The sequence below is a fragment of the Triticum dicoccoides genome, chromosome 3A (assembly GCF_002162155.2).
Source record: "Triticum dicoccoides isolate Atlit2015 ecotype Zavitan chromosome 3A, WEW_v2.0, whole genome shotgun sequence".
NCBI classification, from domain to species: Eukaryota; Viridiplantae; Streptophyta; class Magnoliopsida; order Poales; family Poaceae; genus Triticum; species Triticum dicoccoides.
In genome coordinates, this window is record NC_041384.1 from 706,883,204 (window position 1) to 706,899,311 (window position 16,108).

At 43.3% G+C, this 16,108-nt stretch overlaps 1 protein-coding gene across 1 annotated transcript; it reads left to right on the top strand.

The window, feature by feature from the left end:
* Positions 1-5,211: 5,211 nt before the first annotated feature.
* On the top strand, positions 5,212-9,112 carry LOC119273024. Its single transcript, XM_037554342.1, has 5 exons — positions 5,212-5,540; positions 5,616-5,726; positions 5,825-5,987; positions 6,689-6,886; positions 8,879-9,112. Exons 1-5 carry the CDS (start codon positions 5,212-5,214, stop codon positions 9,110-9,112), a joined length of 1,035 nt encoding a protein of 344 aa, XP_037410239.1.
* The last annotated feature ends 6,996 nt before the right edge of the window (positions 9,113-16,108 follow it).

The window sequence follows — 16,108 nt, forward strand, 5'->3', positions numbered from 1 at the left end:
CATACACTCTCTCTCGCATATCTCTGGTTGCCTCCTCTACCTCTTAACTCTCTCTGAGCGCATACATAGACAGAAAGGAAAACTAGGTAGCCACTTTTACTCGTGATTTTGGTCGATTTGGAGTTTGATTTCGAAGATGATGAAGTTGAAGAAAAGTTAGATTAAGGTAAGATCTATCCATTTTTGTTGGTTTCGTTCACATGCATGATGTTTTTGTTCTGTTTTATTAGTTCCTAAGTGTGTATTCTCTGTTGTTTTAGGCATAATTTTAGCACTTGAAGGAGTCATTTAGAGTCATTTAGAGCTTGAGGAGTAGGATTTGCGTTGCGAAAGTGAAGTACGAAGTTGAAGATCAAGGTATGAGCTTTGCAATACATTTATTTATTTGTGCATGCAGGGTGGTAATTAGTTAGTCTTTTAGCTCGTCATTAGCTATGCAATGTTAGTACGTAGAGGTTAGAAATAATTTCAGACGACAGATACAACATTTACAATATTTTTTATTGCATGTGGTATGTTATTTCATGTGGTATGTTATTTTATGCGGTATGTTTATTAATAAGTCTATAGTTATGTCGCAATAATCTAAATTTTATATGTTAAGACTAGGTGCTAATGTACTTAATGATGTATGTAATTAGGTAAAATAATTCATCTTAGTAACAAACAAGGAGGAGAAGACATGATTGAAGAAATTGTGTTTCCATTTTGTTAGCAGGAAGAAAAATCCGTGTGTAATATTGATGTTAATGTGATAACAGGTTGACTCCGTTCATATAGTACTGGCGACGGATATTTATTGGAACTATTTTGACGCTTAATTGCATTTGCAAGCACATCCATATTGGAGCTAAGGTAAAAAAATGACACTGTAATTTTGTTAATATTTTTTGTATTGATGTACTATTGTGAATAATGTGCATGTTGCTGTAAATATTATTATTTGTAGATAAATGATTGTTATCGTATGATGTGAAAAAAATTATATAAAGCCGAAAGAAACTAAATGTTTTACTCATATGATATTAAAATGTTATTATCGTACTATTATGTTTACTGGTTGTTTGGATAGCGAGTAATTACCATGGGTTTTGTCATAACATGTTGTAAGAAAAATAGTTTGACATAACCTGTTGTAAGAAAAATGACACTCATATGATATTTAAATGTTATTATCGTAATATTATGTTTAGTGGTTGTTTGAATAGCGAGTACTTACCCTCAGTTTTGTCATAACCTGTTGTAAGGAAATTATGTAGAAAACCATATTTTACTAATAGTCGTTTTTCCAGAAGTTAAGTTTTTGCATGTTACGAGAACTATTTTAGGATATTTTTGGGGTAGTTAGAGAAAAGCAAACAGAGTTTTAGTTTGTTACGCTCATAGACAAGTTTGAGAAAAATAGATCTGTAAATACACGTTAACCAAACAACCCCTTAAAGTCTAAGCAACTGATTCTAAAAACAAACCGAATATTTATAACGAAAATACGGTTATTATTTTAGTCATAAGATATGTAAATGTTGTCATCGTTACTAAATGTTCAGTTACTAATTATTTGAAATGTAACATGTATGTTGGTTAGGTACTATGGAAAATTTAGTAGTGTACTATGGAAACGTCTTACGCGACGGTCCATGCGGGGTGGATGTGTCCTTCTGCGAGTCGACTACAGTAGTGGTGAGAGACATGGTCAACGTGGGTTACGCAGCGGTTAGAAGGTGCATCCGAGCGGTGTTTGGCCCAGTGATGCAGGAAAAAAATGACAATGGAGGCCTTCGTCGTTGACGGAGGAAATGATGGGACAGTTGCCCGTTGGGGTTTGCGGCCTGTCACAGGTGATCGGTCGTGGGGGTCGTACATGAGGTTTGCAAGCAATCCCAATAACTCAATGTATGGTCAGCCGATGGTGTATGTGGAGTTCATTTCAGTCACTGATGTTGCCGGATGCAGTAGCAGGGGTGGTGAGGTCGAGTTGGCCATCACATCAGCCCCTAGCATCGGCCCATCGGAACCGACGGGCGGCCAGCCTGTGTATGACACAGGATATTGGTCGGCGGCCGTTGACATGAGCGAACACGTGGAGGGATTGCCGGAGGCACTAGATGATGATGATCATTCTTCTGCGTCTTCGGAGTCAAGCGGAGAAGAAGATGTTCCTCCTCAGAGGGCGGTCGCGGCGGCACTGCAACCTGGGTTTTTACAGGATATGAGCATCACCAACGAATTTCACTCTGCTTCTGGCCTAGGAGCGGGAAGCCTGGAGGTTGGGCAAGTTTTCCCAGATAAGAAGTCTGCTTACCAGGCAATGGGTAGCTATGCAATCGGCATCCACCGCCAGCATAGAGTGAAGCAGTCTGATAAAAAAGAGTTGAAGGTCATATGCATCCACACCGCGAAAGGTTGCCGCGGAAGAGTTCTCGCTACACTGAAGCCTGGGGTATGTCAGTCATGGCATATCACAAAAATAGTGGAGCATACCTGTGAGCAAACTGGGACTCTTTCAGATCACTGCAATGTGACAGCAAAATTTGTGGCACAGACGATGGAAACAATTGTGCAGGAAAGTCTCAACATTAGTGTTAGGGCTCTGCAAAAAGATGCAGATGATCTAATTGGATTCCCTGTTAGCTACAGCAAGGCTAGGCGTGCGAAGGAAAATATATTCAAGAACTTGTATGGTACCTATGAGGAGGCATATTCTTATGCCCCTAGAATGCTTCATCAAATAGCAAGTGCTAATAGGGGGACTCAAGTTTGGCGGAGAGAACGTCCAAACCCAATGAACCCGGGTGAGCTAATCCTGGATCGCTTATTCTGGGCATTCGCCCAGACTATACAAGCCTTCAGGCACTGTCGCCCGGTATTATCTGTTGATGGTACCTTTCTCACTGGAAAGTACAAGGGCACACTATTGGTGGCGATTGCAGCGGATGCAAATAATCAGCTTCTTCCTATTGCATATGCATTGGTCGAGAGCGAGAACAAAGATAGCTGGTTGTGGTTCCTGAGCTGCGTGAAGATTGGTGTCGTGAAAGAGCGTAAAGGTGTTTGCATCATTTCTGATCGCAACACTGGATTATTAAGCGCTTTTGAAATAATTAAGGCGTCGGAAGAAGAGTGGGGCTGGCCCGATCTAGAAGGAAGGTGGTGCATGAGGCATTTGGCAGCAAACTTTTACTCCAAATTCAAAAACAAGGATTGGTTCAAGTTATTCAAGAGGATGTGCATGCAAAAAACTCCAGCCAAAATGAATGCGATATGGGCAGGTATCAATGGTGAGATCGACCGCGCGGCCTTGCCGCAGAGAGAAGACCGGAGGGGTCATAGGACGACCATAAATTTGAGCCAGTGGATCACCGAGAATTGCCCTCATTTGGAGAAGTGGGCGCAGGCTCACGACACCGGGGCTCGGTATGGAATAATGACCAGCAACATGTCAGAGGTGTACAATGGTGTTCTTAAAGGGGTGCGAGCACTGCCTATCACAGCCCTAATTGAAGAAACTTGGAACCGGACCCTGTCATACTTTGCAGACAGGGTCACCGTCGCCAAAGCACAAGTTGAATTGAACAGGCCATGGTCCGAGAAGATGCAAAGACATCTGGACGAGAAAGCAAAGAAGTCCCAAAGTCATGGCTGCAGGAAAGTGGACGCACTTAGGAATAAGTGGGAGGTCAATGTGCGAGCCAAGTACGTTAAGGGTCACCACAGAGGATCAAAAAAGCAAGCTGTCACCCTTGGCTCAACCTCCTGTGAGTGGACTTGTAACAAGCCCAAGCTTGAGGGCTACCCTTGCAGTCATGTGCTCCGGGCGGCTGCTGTTCAAAAAATCAGCGTCGAGCCATACATATCGCCGTACTTCAACATGTACAATCTGTACAACACTTGGAACAGTGAGTTCTGGGCTTGGGGCATTGATATGAACTACAAAATGTTGTGGCCAGATGGGCCGAAATGGGTTCCGAACACCGACTTGATGAGAACCGCAAAGGGACGACGTCAGTCTAGGCGTCATCGCAATGACATGGACCATAGCCAGATGGGAGAACCAAGGCGATGCCGCGTTTGCAGGTGTCCTGGACATTCACGCAAAGACTGCCCGTATCGAGCCAACAACAACGCATGATGTTGATATATATGTACTCGCCATGTCTATTTATATTTCTACTCATTATGTGTACTTATATTGAATTTAAATTGATTCTCTTTGTATTATTGTACTCCTGATGTTAACTTCAGATAATTAATGTAAATCGTATCTCTTTGTATTTTTTAAGTTAATTTTGATTTGCATTTGTATTTCTGTCTTCCTCGTAATTCTCTTTATATTTGTATGTTTGTGTGCAGGTTATGGGTGAAGTGCCAGTGCTTTTGCAGGGGCCCCATGACGCCGGGCACCGTTGCCATCTATTTTTGAAACCAAATACTAAGCATGATTATCGGCCTTTCAGACTTCGAACCATAAAGAAAACATGGCCAATACACAATCATTTCCTTGCTCACCTTAACGCTTATGGACTACAAGGTTTTGCTAGGCTCACATCATGCGACGACCAAGTGCGTTCGGACCCATCCCTTTTGACATCCCTCGTTGACCGGTGGAGACCTGAAACCCACACCTTTCACTTTCGTTTTGGGGAGCTTGCACCTACACTGAAAGATGTTTCTATGATCACTGCTCTACCAATTAGAGGTGAGCCGGTAGTCTCTCCACGAGTGTCTCCATCTTGGGCATTAGATATAGCAGCCCGTCTTGGGATGGAAATGCCAGAATCACAACGTTCTGGTAACCCTCGGGGCATCCCACTCGTCTGGCTTCGTGATAACTTTCTTCATTTATCTAGCTTCGCCAATGAGGAGACGAGAAAAAGACATCTGTTTGCATATTTGTTGTGGCTCCTCGGGAATCTATTTCCAAATTCACATGGGGACGTTGTTGTCCCTGGTCTCATCTACATTGCAGAGAATATGGTAGATGAACCTTTACCCGAGCAGCCAAAATACAGCTTCGGTTCTGCCATGCTATCTCATACATACAGAGGCTTGTGTGATGCCACGCAAAAAACCTCTTTCGCACAAAAAGCTCCATTACTTTGTGTCGCCTATGAGTTTCTACAGTTGTGGTCCTGGGAATACCTCCCTGTAGGACGACCTCGTATAGTACAACCCATATACCCATATGACTTTGGCGAGGGTGCTAGCGCAACTATGGCCACCAGGTGGACAAAGGCACGGAAACGTTGGTCTCCAGATATTGCGAACAATTGTTACCCTATGTACCACCAGCAGTTTGAGATACTTGATGAGGCAGAAGTCACATGGAACCCGTGGACTCAGGACCAGCTAAAAATGGTCTTTGATGCTCGACACTTCACACCAGGCATGTTGACCGATAGTGCATTCTGGCTGACTCGCTGCAACTTATTGTTCCTGTGGTGTGTTGAACCTTACAACCCAGAGCGTGTAATGAGACAGTTCGGTCTCTATCAAGAAATTCCACCACCTTTTCCCAGACGTATCGACGAGGAAACACATAAGTAAGATGTGACATCCCTAAATAGTTAGTGTCATTTTTAATTTACTAAACTCACACTTTGTTACATAATTTGCAGGCTAACCAATATGGGCAGGGGTTGGAGTTTATACGATTGGAGGGAAGAGAACAGTGAATGGGTACACAAGTGGACAAATGAAGCGCTAGCAGATATAGTGCGTCAACTTAGGTATATTTTATGTACATTATTTTTTTACGATGATTATACGATGCGTGAAGATGCTTTGCTTTCATCACAACGGTTTATGTAATTATTTAATTTTGCAGGCCGTACGATGGAAGTACAGATCAAGCGTACAAGCAGTGGTACTGCATGAACACACGTGCTAGCCTGGCCAGTCAGCCAGCTACTATACCAACACATCTCACACAAGAGGAGCAGGCGCGGAGACATGTTGAGCTGCATGCAGCTTACTATCGTGACCACCTGGTAATCACTTGTAACTTTTTTAGGTCCATCATTTCATAATCATTTGAACTAAATAACATTCAAATATTGTTCAGCTTGAAAATGTCAACGAAGTAGGGCAGATGGCTACGGATAGCATGCCGGCCCAGGGCCCATATCGCAAGACATTCCAGAAACTTTTGCAACAATTCGTGGCAAAGAAGTTCAGATGCGGTAGAGGCGATGACGTTGCCACTGGAGCATACATGCCGGTAGCGAGGTCAGCCAGACCGAGTGCGGCACCGTCGTCCAGACCGAGCGAGGCGCGTACGAGCCATGAGCAATGGGGGGAGGGTCCGAGTACTAGAACGACATTGCCACGACATGACTCATCTCTACCACTGCATCGCTCTTCTTCGATGCAGCTTCGTCAGGGGCAGACATCTCAGGACCATGGCACGGGCTTGGATTCGATGCTCGAGCAGTTTCTTTCCCCTAACCCATATGCGTACACAGGATATGATGCATACACCCAAGGTGAGGGATCTCAGCCGTTTCTCTCCACGCGAGGGATCCCCATGCCCGAGGAGACTCGTGTACCAGATTTAAACCAGCACCAAGTACAATGGCCAGACAGTATAGGAGAGGGATATGCTCAGGTAGTCATGTTTACATTTCAATGCATTTACAATGATATCATATATTATCCTCTAACAGTTTGTTTAAAATGTTTCTATGTGCAGGACACACCTGATGTTAATTGGGGCGATGAGAACACCCAACGCGGCGTCAACACAGGCCTCCGGGGAGCATCACATGATCATGGCGTCAACACAGGCCTCCGGGGAGCATCACATGATCTTGGCGACACGGTTACATCATTAGTTACAGAGTTCTTCGGAGGGGATGTTATTGGCCCATCTTTGCATTTGAACATCTATGTTTGCTGAAATAAAAATGCACCAGTCAGGAACAATTTTTCCCGCCTATATCTCCCGCCATACTATCCCGCTCCACTGCACTCGTTCTTTCCCGCCATTTTCTCCTCTCTACCTATAAAACCCCCTTCAGACGGAGGTGGATAAGCATTCGAGTGTAGTGTAGTCGAGATGTCCCATTATCCTTTCGATCGTAGTTTTCACCCTGGGATGAGCAGGACTCTTCTGAGGCTAGCTACCGATTTCAGGATGGACAATAGGATAGTTCCATGGGACGAACTCACCGGTAGTGACACCATAATGAATGAGTTGGCTCACCAATTACGTAGGTCTGGGTGGCCTGAAAGGACCTATGAGGAGGTTCGTAAAGAACTTCTTAGGTTGCGTGCAAGGTGGATGAATGTAGTGGAGCCGAAGAGTGAAACTTTCAGAAGGACTGCAGAAAATCATCCATTTTTATGGACTGAGGAGAGCGAGGATGAAGATGATATCTTCATGCCGCCGCTTCCGGGTGCTGCATCATCAAAGGGCAAGAGTTCTGCATCGTCTAAGGGCAAGAGTACTGCATCCTCGAAGAGCAAGAGTTCTGCATCGTCCAAGGGTAAGAGTTCTACATCCTCGAAGGGCAAGAGTTCTGCATCGATGGAGGATGACGATGATGCCTTCATGTAGTTTTATTCCAGTTCTACCGTTTAATTCGGATGTACTTGCATTATTAGTTTGTACTCTCTTATTGTAGGGCATTATGTTCTATCTTAATTTTATTTTGTAGTTTTTTGCACGATGTTCGATATTAGTGGAGGAAAAGAAAATGCCACTACTTTATTCTTAAACTATATTTTTTTTCCATTACGACACGGCACAACTGAAAATAAGATACATTGTAGGAATAAACCTACATTTAACTCCTGAAATAAAGCTACATTAAAGTGCAGAAATAAAGATACAAATGATTGCGAAATTTAAAATACTACCACAAGAATCTACTGAGTCCAGCGTGGATATTTTCCTTTTCCATCACCAGCTTCTTCTGCTGCCTTGGCCTCACGAGCCCTTTCTTTCTTTCTCTGCCTCTCAGCCTCACGAGCCTCCTTTCGCTGTCGTTCCTGCTCCTCCATGCGACGAGCCTCTTCCCTGTTTTTTTTCCCATTTCCTGAAAAAAACGGTGTTGCTCCGCATAGTATTCTTTTAACTCTCTCTCTTGCTCTGCTTTCTCCTCAGCTTCCGCCTTCTCGCGTCGCTCTTCCGCAAATAAACTATTCCACGCACGGCGACTTCTTTCACGAATCTCAGTCACTGCCCAAGCCGGCTTCTCCGTGTCAATCCAACGATAGTACATGCACAGAGGCGGAGGAGACTACAACAAGAAACAAGAATGTTACTAAAGAATCAATGAAAATACCAACAATATCTATTCGTGATGGTTAAAGCATACCGGAGGCTTGTCGTACTCTGAAAAAGCTACGGCAGGATCTTCCTCATAATTGGCGCACATGAAAAACTTCATGCCCAACCAATCAGAAAAATCCGTCACCTCCTTCACCTTGCAAAGATCGCCACACCAACACCGCAGGACTGCCACCCCAGGAGGCAAACTTGCATTCTTCATTTTCCTCGGCCTAATGCTTTGATCTGAACAAGGCAAACTCATATCGACTGAAAAAATGTGTTACACACTTTGCGCACTGGCGATTTCTAGGATGGCTGGACGAGAGCCTCGGTGTCTTCTTTTATAGGCTCAGACGATTAATGATGGCGAGAAAATAAGCGAGAACAGAGGAAATTAGGCAGGATATTTTAGGATCCCTGTAGTGTCGGCACAACAGGGAACCTCGGATTCCCGCAACGAGTGAGTGTATTTCTGCAGTGCCGTCGCGTCCTCTCAAGCAATAGCCAGCACGCGCGAGGGAATTAGCTAAGTCTGCAACAGGGAACCTGTCGCCGCGCATGACTAAAGCAAAAGCAGGCTATCAGCGTCAATTTTCGAATCATCAGAAAGAGCGAAATTTGTATCGGAATCAGCGCCGTGAGTCACGGAATCAGTGTCGTTTTCCCGCGCATGCAAAGATGCCGCCAGCAACAGTGCACCTCGCCTTCCGTGCAGTCAGCGTGCAGCAGCAGCTCTTTTTTGTCGGCAGGGGTGCCGCCTCACCCAGTGGCGGCGGGGCCCACTGGCGGGGCCCGCTCTCAGCAGGGCCTGTCGGCCAGGCACTGACCGCGCCAGGGTAGGCCGCCTCACCCGGTGGCGGCCGGGCCCACCTGGCCAGCCCCGTTCCGTCGCGGCGCGAAGCACTGCCGATAATCCGTTCGCAAGGGGTGGCCGCCTCCTGCGGTGGCGGCCGGGCCCGCCGCCTCCTGGCACGGCGGCAGGCGCCACGTGTCGCCTGCCGCGCCTGCCGCCACTAGCGAGGGGGTCCTTTTTGACAATGTTTTTGACATGTGGTCTTTTTTGGCAATTCTGTTGGCCAGGGGGTCCTTTTGGACAAAAAATCGGGCAGGGTGCGGTGGCGACATGGGCATGCGGAGCAGCTGCAGCTATCGCGTGTGCAGTGATATGCCCAAGGCCCGTCCAGGTAGCGTATAATAATCTCATAATCCCCCGCAAAAAAAAATCTCATAATCAATAGTTTCATATATGTTCTCCCATTAATAGTCTCATCTTGCTATCTTGCACATATTTTCACCGGTTTGTACATAATTAAGCCGATCATTAAGAAGGCTAGAGGAATGAGGCAGCCCTGTTGGTTTAAAAAAAAGGGATTTATGACATGCATGATAAAGGATAGGAAAAAACGAAAAAAATCACAAGGTTACTCAAAGGATGATGCACATGAAACGCCATTATGGTCACTGAGAAAGGCTGGAGCAATGAGCCGTTGGTTTAGAAAATGGGATTCATGACATGTAAGAGGAAGATTGTTAAATTATTAGATCAACCAAAGGAAAACAATATAAGGTGACTCAGAGGATGATGACGAGTCAAACAGCGGCCAAAATGCCATAGAAGATACGAACTAACCCTATAAATCACGGTGTCGCTCTAGGGACCGGAGGAGCATGCGATTTTCAGACTCGGCCACACTCATAAAGCTCCTAATAATGGACGAGCAACCCTCCAAGGTGTTCGGAAAAGGTTGTGCCGATCCAGAGTCTCCCGCTGCAACGCACGAGCAAATGTGCTATGTGCTAGTACTAATAAAGGGAGTAGTGTTTCTTACCACCGTAATTTTCTTCTTTTTTGTCCGTTCACCTCGCTCATATTATATATTTTTTATCCAAGCTGCCCGTACGTCACACACGTGCTCCTCAACGTTGTAGCAGTTGGCCCAACTACAGTGGCGGCCCAGGACTGCGCGGCAGAGGAGGCAAAAAATAAACGCTGGCGCGTGGGATCGGAACCCCGACCTCACATACAGTTTGAAACGCAAAGTCCAACTTAGCTAGCACGTGTTTGTGTACAGAATATATGATTCGCTACCATTTAGTCCCACCTCGCTGCTTTGCATCCTTTTACACAAATTTACATACATCCGGGATTTGAAATCAGTAAGCCTCCTACAAAGAATTAGGGTGTGTCTAGGGCACATCTAGATATGCTCTAGTTATTGCACATCTAAATGAGTGAATTAAGTGTAGAGAGAAAGAGAAAAATGAAAAAGAAAATATCTACACGAATCTCAATATAAGATCAATGACATAGGACTTAGATGTGCAATACTTATAGCACATCTAGATGTGCTTTAGCAAAATTGAAAGAATTAATAGAAAGAGATAAAGAGTAGGTTCGGTTTGAGCACAAATATTAAGAGGGAAGAAATTAACTTCGTTCCCCTATGGGAGACATGAAGACAGTAGGAAAATGGGAGCAGATGCAGATACACAAGGCCATGGACGTGAATAGACGGCCGAGTAGGAGATTGACGCGGCGCTAGAGAGTGAGAGCAGCAGATCTGACACAAGTGTTGTAAAATTTCAATAGAATCTGAACAAATACACAAATAAAACATTTACGTACACATTGCTTTTCCCTTTGAAAATACAAAGTCATTTTCTAATTTTTTGAAAATTTTACTGTTCATTAAATAAAAAGGATGTAGAGACATTTTTTCTTTCATTGCAACTCATGGGCATTTTTTTTTGAACAACAAAAGGCGCACGAAGCGCCAAATTCATTCAGCTCAGTAGCATCTTACAGCATGAATTACAAAGCCCTGAACCTGAAATGTATCTAGGAGAGAAACAACAGGGCAAGATATATGTCTATGAGCTGAAGCAAAGCAACATATTTCAGGTTCAACATTAGAACATAGATCCTGATGAGCTGCATTATGAGCGATTCCACTAATTTCCCTAGAAATATGAAACACTTGAGGTTGCAAATTTGACACTTGCTTGAAGAAATCACCCAAAAGCTTCCGGATGCTCCATGGGGTATTGGCTTCCACAATCTCACCCGATGCAGCTAATGAGGCCAAGGATAGACAATCCATACGAAAAGTTGGGTGAATAATGTTAAGCCTGTTAGCCAAATGAGCCACAAAAGAAAGTGCAAATGCTTCTGCCTGTATTGGAGAAGATGTAGCTGGAGCTGAAGCCTGAATTTGCACATTTACTTCAATTTGATCTTGAGGCCACGAAAGATAGACTCCAACTCCAGTAGCAACCGAACCTTGCACCAATCCTGGAACTTTCTTACATCTGAAAGCTGCATCAGAGTATATTTTAGGACCGACAACGAGCAAATCAGATTTAAGAGTCTTTCCGTGCAGAGGAAGTTGATCAGGAGAAAGTTGAACTTGAGGCACCTCCTGCAAGCTAGACATATGATTAGAAACATCATATAAATCATAAGACAAGGCTTTTGCAACAATGTGCACATGATGAGGGAGGGCTTTTTTCCGATCAAAAAGAAAATCATTTCTAGCCTTCCAAAGACACCACAAAAAATTAAGAATATTTTCGATAGAGACATGTGGACGAGACATGCTAAGAAAGGTAGAAATAGAGGAATGCAAACTAGTATGGCCATGAATTTAAACATCTGATCTAATGAACCAAGGAGAGGAGAACCAAGCCGCATGAGCAAAATCACACAAAAAGAACAAATGGAATTCATCATCTTGTTTACCACACCTACAACAAGCCTGAGAAATATGAGTGAAAAAACAACCGCCCTTAAACCTGTAGGCAAAGCTTTCCGAAAGAGTCTCCAAGCAAAAGTTTTAACTCTGGGTAACATTTGCTTTTGTTTCCAGATCAACTTAAGAAAGTCCTTCACCTCCAAAGACACTGAAGAAGGAGCAGCCATGGGATTTTCATGAATTTCTTGCAAACAAAACTTATAAGCAAATTTAGAAGAACAAATACCATTAGAAGAAAGATCCCAACAAAGCATATCTGGACCATCATCATAGATAATGTCCGTTTGGAGAATCACAGAGGCCAATGGATGCTGAAAAAGAGAATTAACTAGAGCACAATTCCAAGCTTTTTGACCAGGAGGCCAAAGGTCCCAAACTAAAGAAGGATATATGAAGCCAGACTCTTGAATAATAAGATGATCATGGATAGAGGCCCAAAGACTACACCATGGTGTGCTCCAAATAGAGATGTTACCTTGGGTTAATTGATAAAAAGAATGAACTTTCAACTTGGGAAGCATCTTCAAAACAGAAGTCCAGAAAGCTAATTTAGGCAGAGAAGAAATTGCTGTCCAAATAGAAGAGTCATGAAAGTATTTAGCTTTGAGAATGAAGTACAACTGAGAAGAAGGTGATTTAGCAATTCTCCAAGCTGCTGCAATAATGAGACTCTCATTAATAGCCTGCAAATTCCTTATGCCCAGCCCACCTTCTTTCTTAGAATCACATATGTCTTTCCATGCTCTAAGGCAAAGGCTTCTTCTGGAATCCTTTTCCCTAACACCTGTCCACCAGAAATTCCTAATAACAGCAGTAAGTTTTGCAATAAACTTCTTAGTGAACAAAATGTTAGCCATATAATAAACAGGAATAGCAGAGAAAACAGAACGAATCAATTCAAGCCTAGCAGCATGAGAAAGCATATTAGCTTTGTAAGCCGACAATTTATTCATGAATTTATCCAGAACAAAGTTATATGCAACAGTTCTATTTTTAGCAGGAAGAATAAGAGGATGACTAAGATGAGGGAAATTGTTGTTCATGGTAGAAACAGGAAAAACTTGCTTAATCTCATGTATAGAAGATTAACTGACATGAGTACTAAAAAGAATAGCCGATTTGGCCCAATTTGGAGTTTGACCTGAAATAGAACAAAAGTGATGAATGAGTTGAGCCATAGAATTTGCTTCCTGCATATTAGCTTGGCCACAAACCAATAGATCATCTGCAAACAACAGAGAGTGGATAGGAGGGCAATTTGGTCCAAGCAAAATTCCTTGTAGATGTTGAGCAACTAGAGCTTCATTAAGGGCAAGAGAGAGCTCATTAATGGCAATAACAAACAAATAAGGAGACATAGGACAGCCCTGACGAATACCTCTAGAACTTCTAAATTTATGAGAAGGCTGGTCATTAATGAGCACAGAGAAAGTAGGCGAGGAAATGCACGCATATATCAAGTTAATGAAATGATGATGCAACCCTTTACGTGTGAGAGCATACACAATGAAATTCCATTCTAGGTGATCAAAAGCTTTAGCAAGATCAATTTTCAGCATGAAAGCTTGATGATTCCACGATTTAAGAGAGAAAGTGTGAGTAATCTCTTGAGCAATGATGATATTATCACTAATTCTTCTACCCTCAATAAATGCTTACTGAGCAGGATCAATATAATCAGGAAGATGAGGTTTAATCCTATTAGCCAAGATTTAGCAATGATTTTATAAATGACATTACAAAGACTAATAGGGCGATAATCCATAGGAACCTGAGGCACTAACTTTTTCGGAATAAGAGCGATATTAGTATCATTTATATGAGGAGGTAAGATACCAGTTTGATAAAAGCTTACCAGAAGCTGAGTGACTTCCTATCCTATCCACTCCCAGGCCGCCAAATAAAATTCAACATTAAATCCATCCGGACTCGGAGAAGCAATAAGCTTCATATCTTTCAAAATCTGCAAGACTTCATGTTTACCAGGAATAAAATAAGTGGGATCTAAAGAGTTCTCGGGTAAATGAGTGGTGAGAAAAGGTCTCTCAATGTTAACATTTGGTGAGGAGAAGATGTATCTAAAATAATTGACAAAAGTATTAGTAATAGAACTAGGCTTTAAGTGCAACACATCATTCTCATCTTTAATTGAACAAATAATATTCCTTTCCTTCTTTTGATCACAGCTTGATGAAAAAACTTAGTGTTACGATCACCCCCAATGGCCCAACCCTTCTTGCTTCTCTGTTTGTAAAATTGATTAAGTTTAGAGAGAGTGTGCTCATACCTGAGAATAAGAGAGTTTTCCAAGTTATGATCTTGCTAGTGCATTGGTAGCTGCTGAATCTGATTGATGCTAGTCTCTAATTCCAAAAGTTCTTGCTGGAAGGGCTTTTTCTTCTTACACCATTTTTTAAGGAACGTGCCAAAGAAGAAGATTTTGCTACAAAAGAAGCAGATGCACTATTATTCCAGGCAGATCTAGCAAAGTTACTAAAATCTTTTTCAAGTAACGACCAGTTTTCAAATTTAAACATTTGCCTTGGCTTAACAAGTTACCATATGTGGAAATAAGAATGGGAGCATGATCACTGAGAATGATAGGCAAATTGAGAACTTTCGTATTAGGAAAATGTGCACACCAATCAGAATTAACAAGACATCTATCCAAGCGTCTGTAAATAGGATTAGCAGTGTGTTGCCTATTACGCCAAGTGTACACAGGTCCACTAAAACCAATATCAAAAAACCCGCAGTTTTTAACAAGATACCGAAAAGACGACATACGATAATAATTTACACTACCATTGCAACCATCAGTATCATACAAGATGTCATTAAGGTCTCCCATACACATCATGGGCTTGCCCAGATTATCATACACAAAAGTAGAAACTTGACTCCAAATAGTACTAGTCTGCCTATGATAGGGGTCGCCATATATACAAATCAAACAGAAGTGAACACCCGATGCTTGATGAACTACATTGCTAGGATATAGTGAAAGGAGGCGCCATGAACATAAACTTTAATATCGTCATTCCACATAAGCCAGAGACCTCCAGAAGCACCTCTAGAAGGAACAACAAAGCTATTAGCCATATCAAATCTATTAACAAGATCCACCGATCGAACCTTGGAAGATTTAATTTCAGAAATAAAGGTTACTTGAGCTTTAGTAGAACGATTCAGATTAGCCAGGAACAACATACGATCATTGTCGAGGTCCCGAACCATACCTCGACAATTCCAAGCTATGGCTTTCATGGCGCCCGAGGCGCGTTAGCGCCATGCGCCGCTGCCCGAGAAAAAGATCAGTCATGTTCTTTTCTGCTTCAGAGTCAAATTCCATGTCTTCTCCCAACTGATCATTCCTGAAAGCCGCTTTGTCCCCTTGGCAAGAGTTATTAAAGTCATTCAGATTCTCCATTGTTCTCTGAGCTCCGGAACCACACATACCTTGACCAACATCCAAATCCATGTGGTGGAGGCGATCAATGGCAGAAGGAGAGAAAGCTTCTTGACGGGAACTAACTGTACTTGTACTAACAGCCTGCAAAGGAGATCGCAAGGGACATGGATCATAATTTCCTCCCTCCTCTTGGCCAAAGGCCATAGCTGATCCGCCTTTTACAACATTGGTGTCTAAATCCACGCTTCCCAAATTCTTTCCTTCGATTCTAGTCAAATTATTGGTACTGCCCATTTGAATGGTGCTGCTGTCACGCTTCCAAGTGGAAGAACCAGGACGATAGTGAAGAACCCCGTGTGGATGGGAACGCATACCACGAGATCCCCAGCTGGAGGAATGTCCCATCTGCTACCTCCAGACTGATGGCGGCTCCCTTGAGAAGTAGTAGATCCAGGAACTGCGTGGCCAGACATTGGTTCTTCACTGTGAGTGCTTCGAGAAGGTTGGACACCATTACCAGCAAAAGCCCCTAAGGTAGACCCCAAACCACCAGCTGGAGATGGATGACCAAGAAGAAGTGGCCTGGAAGGAGGCGCTCCAAGAAGGCTCGAACTTTGTAGAGCCTGGGAACCAGAGTTGGGAATGGGACTGAGGGTGGCTGACCCAGGAATC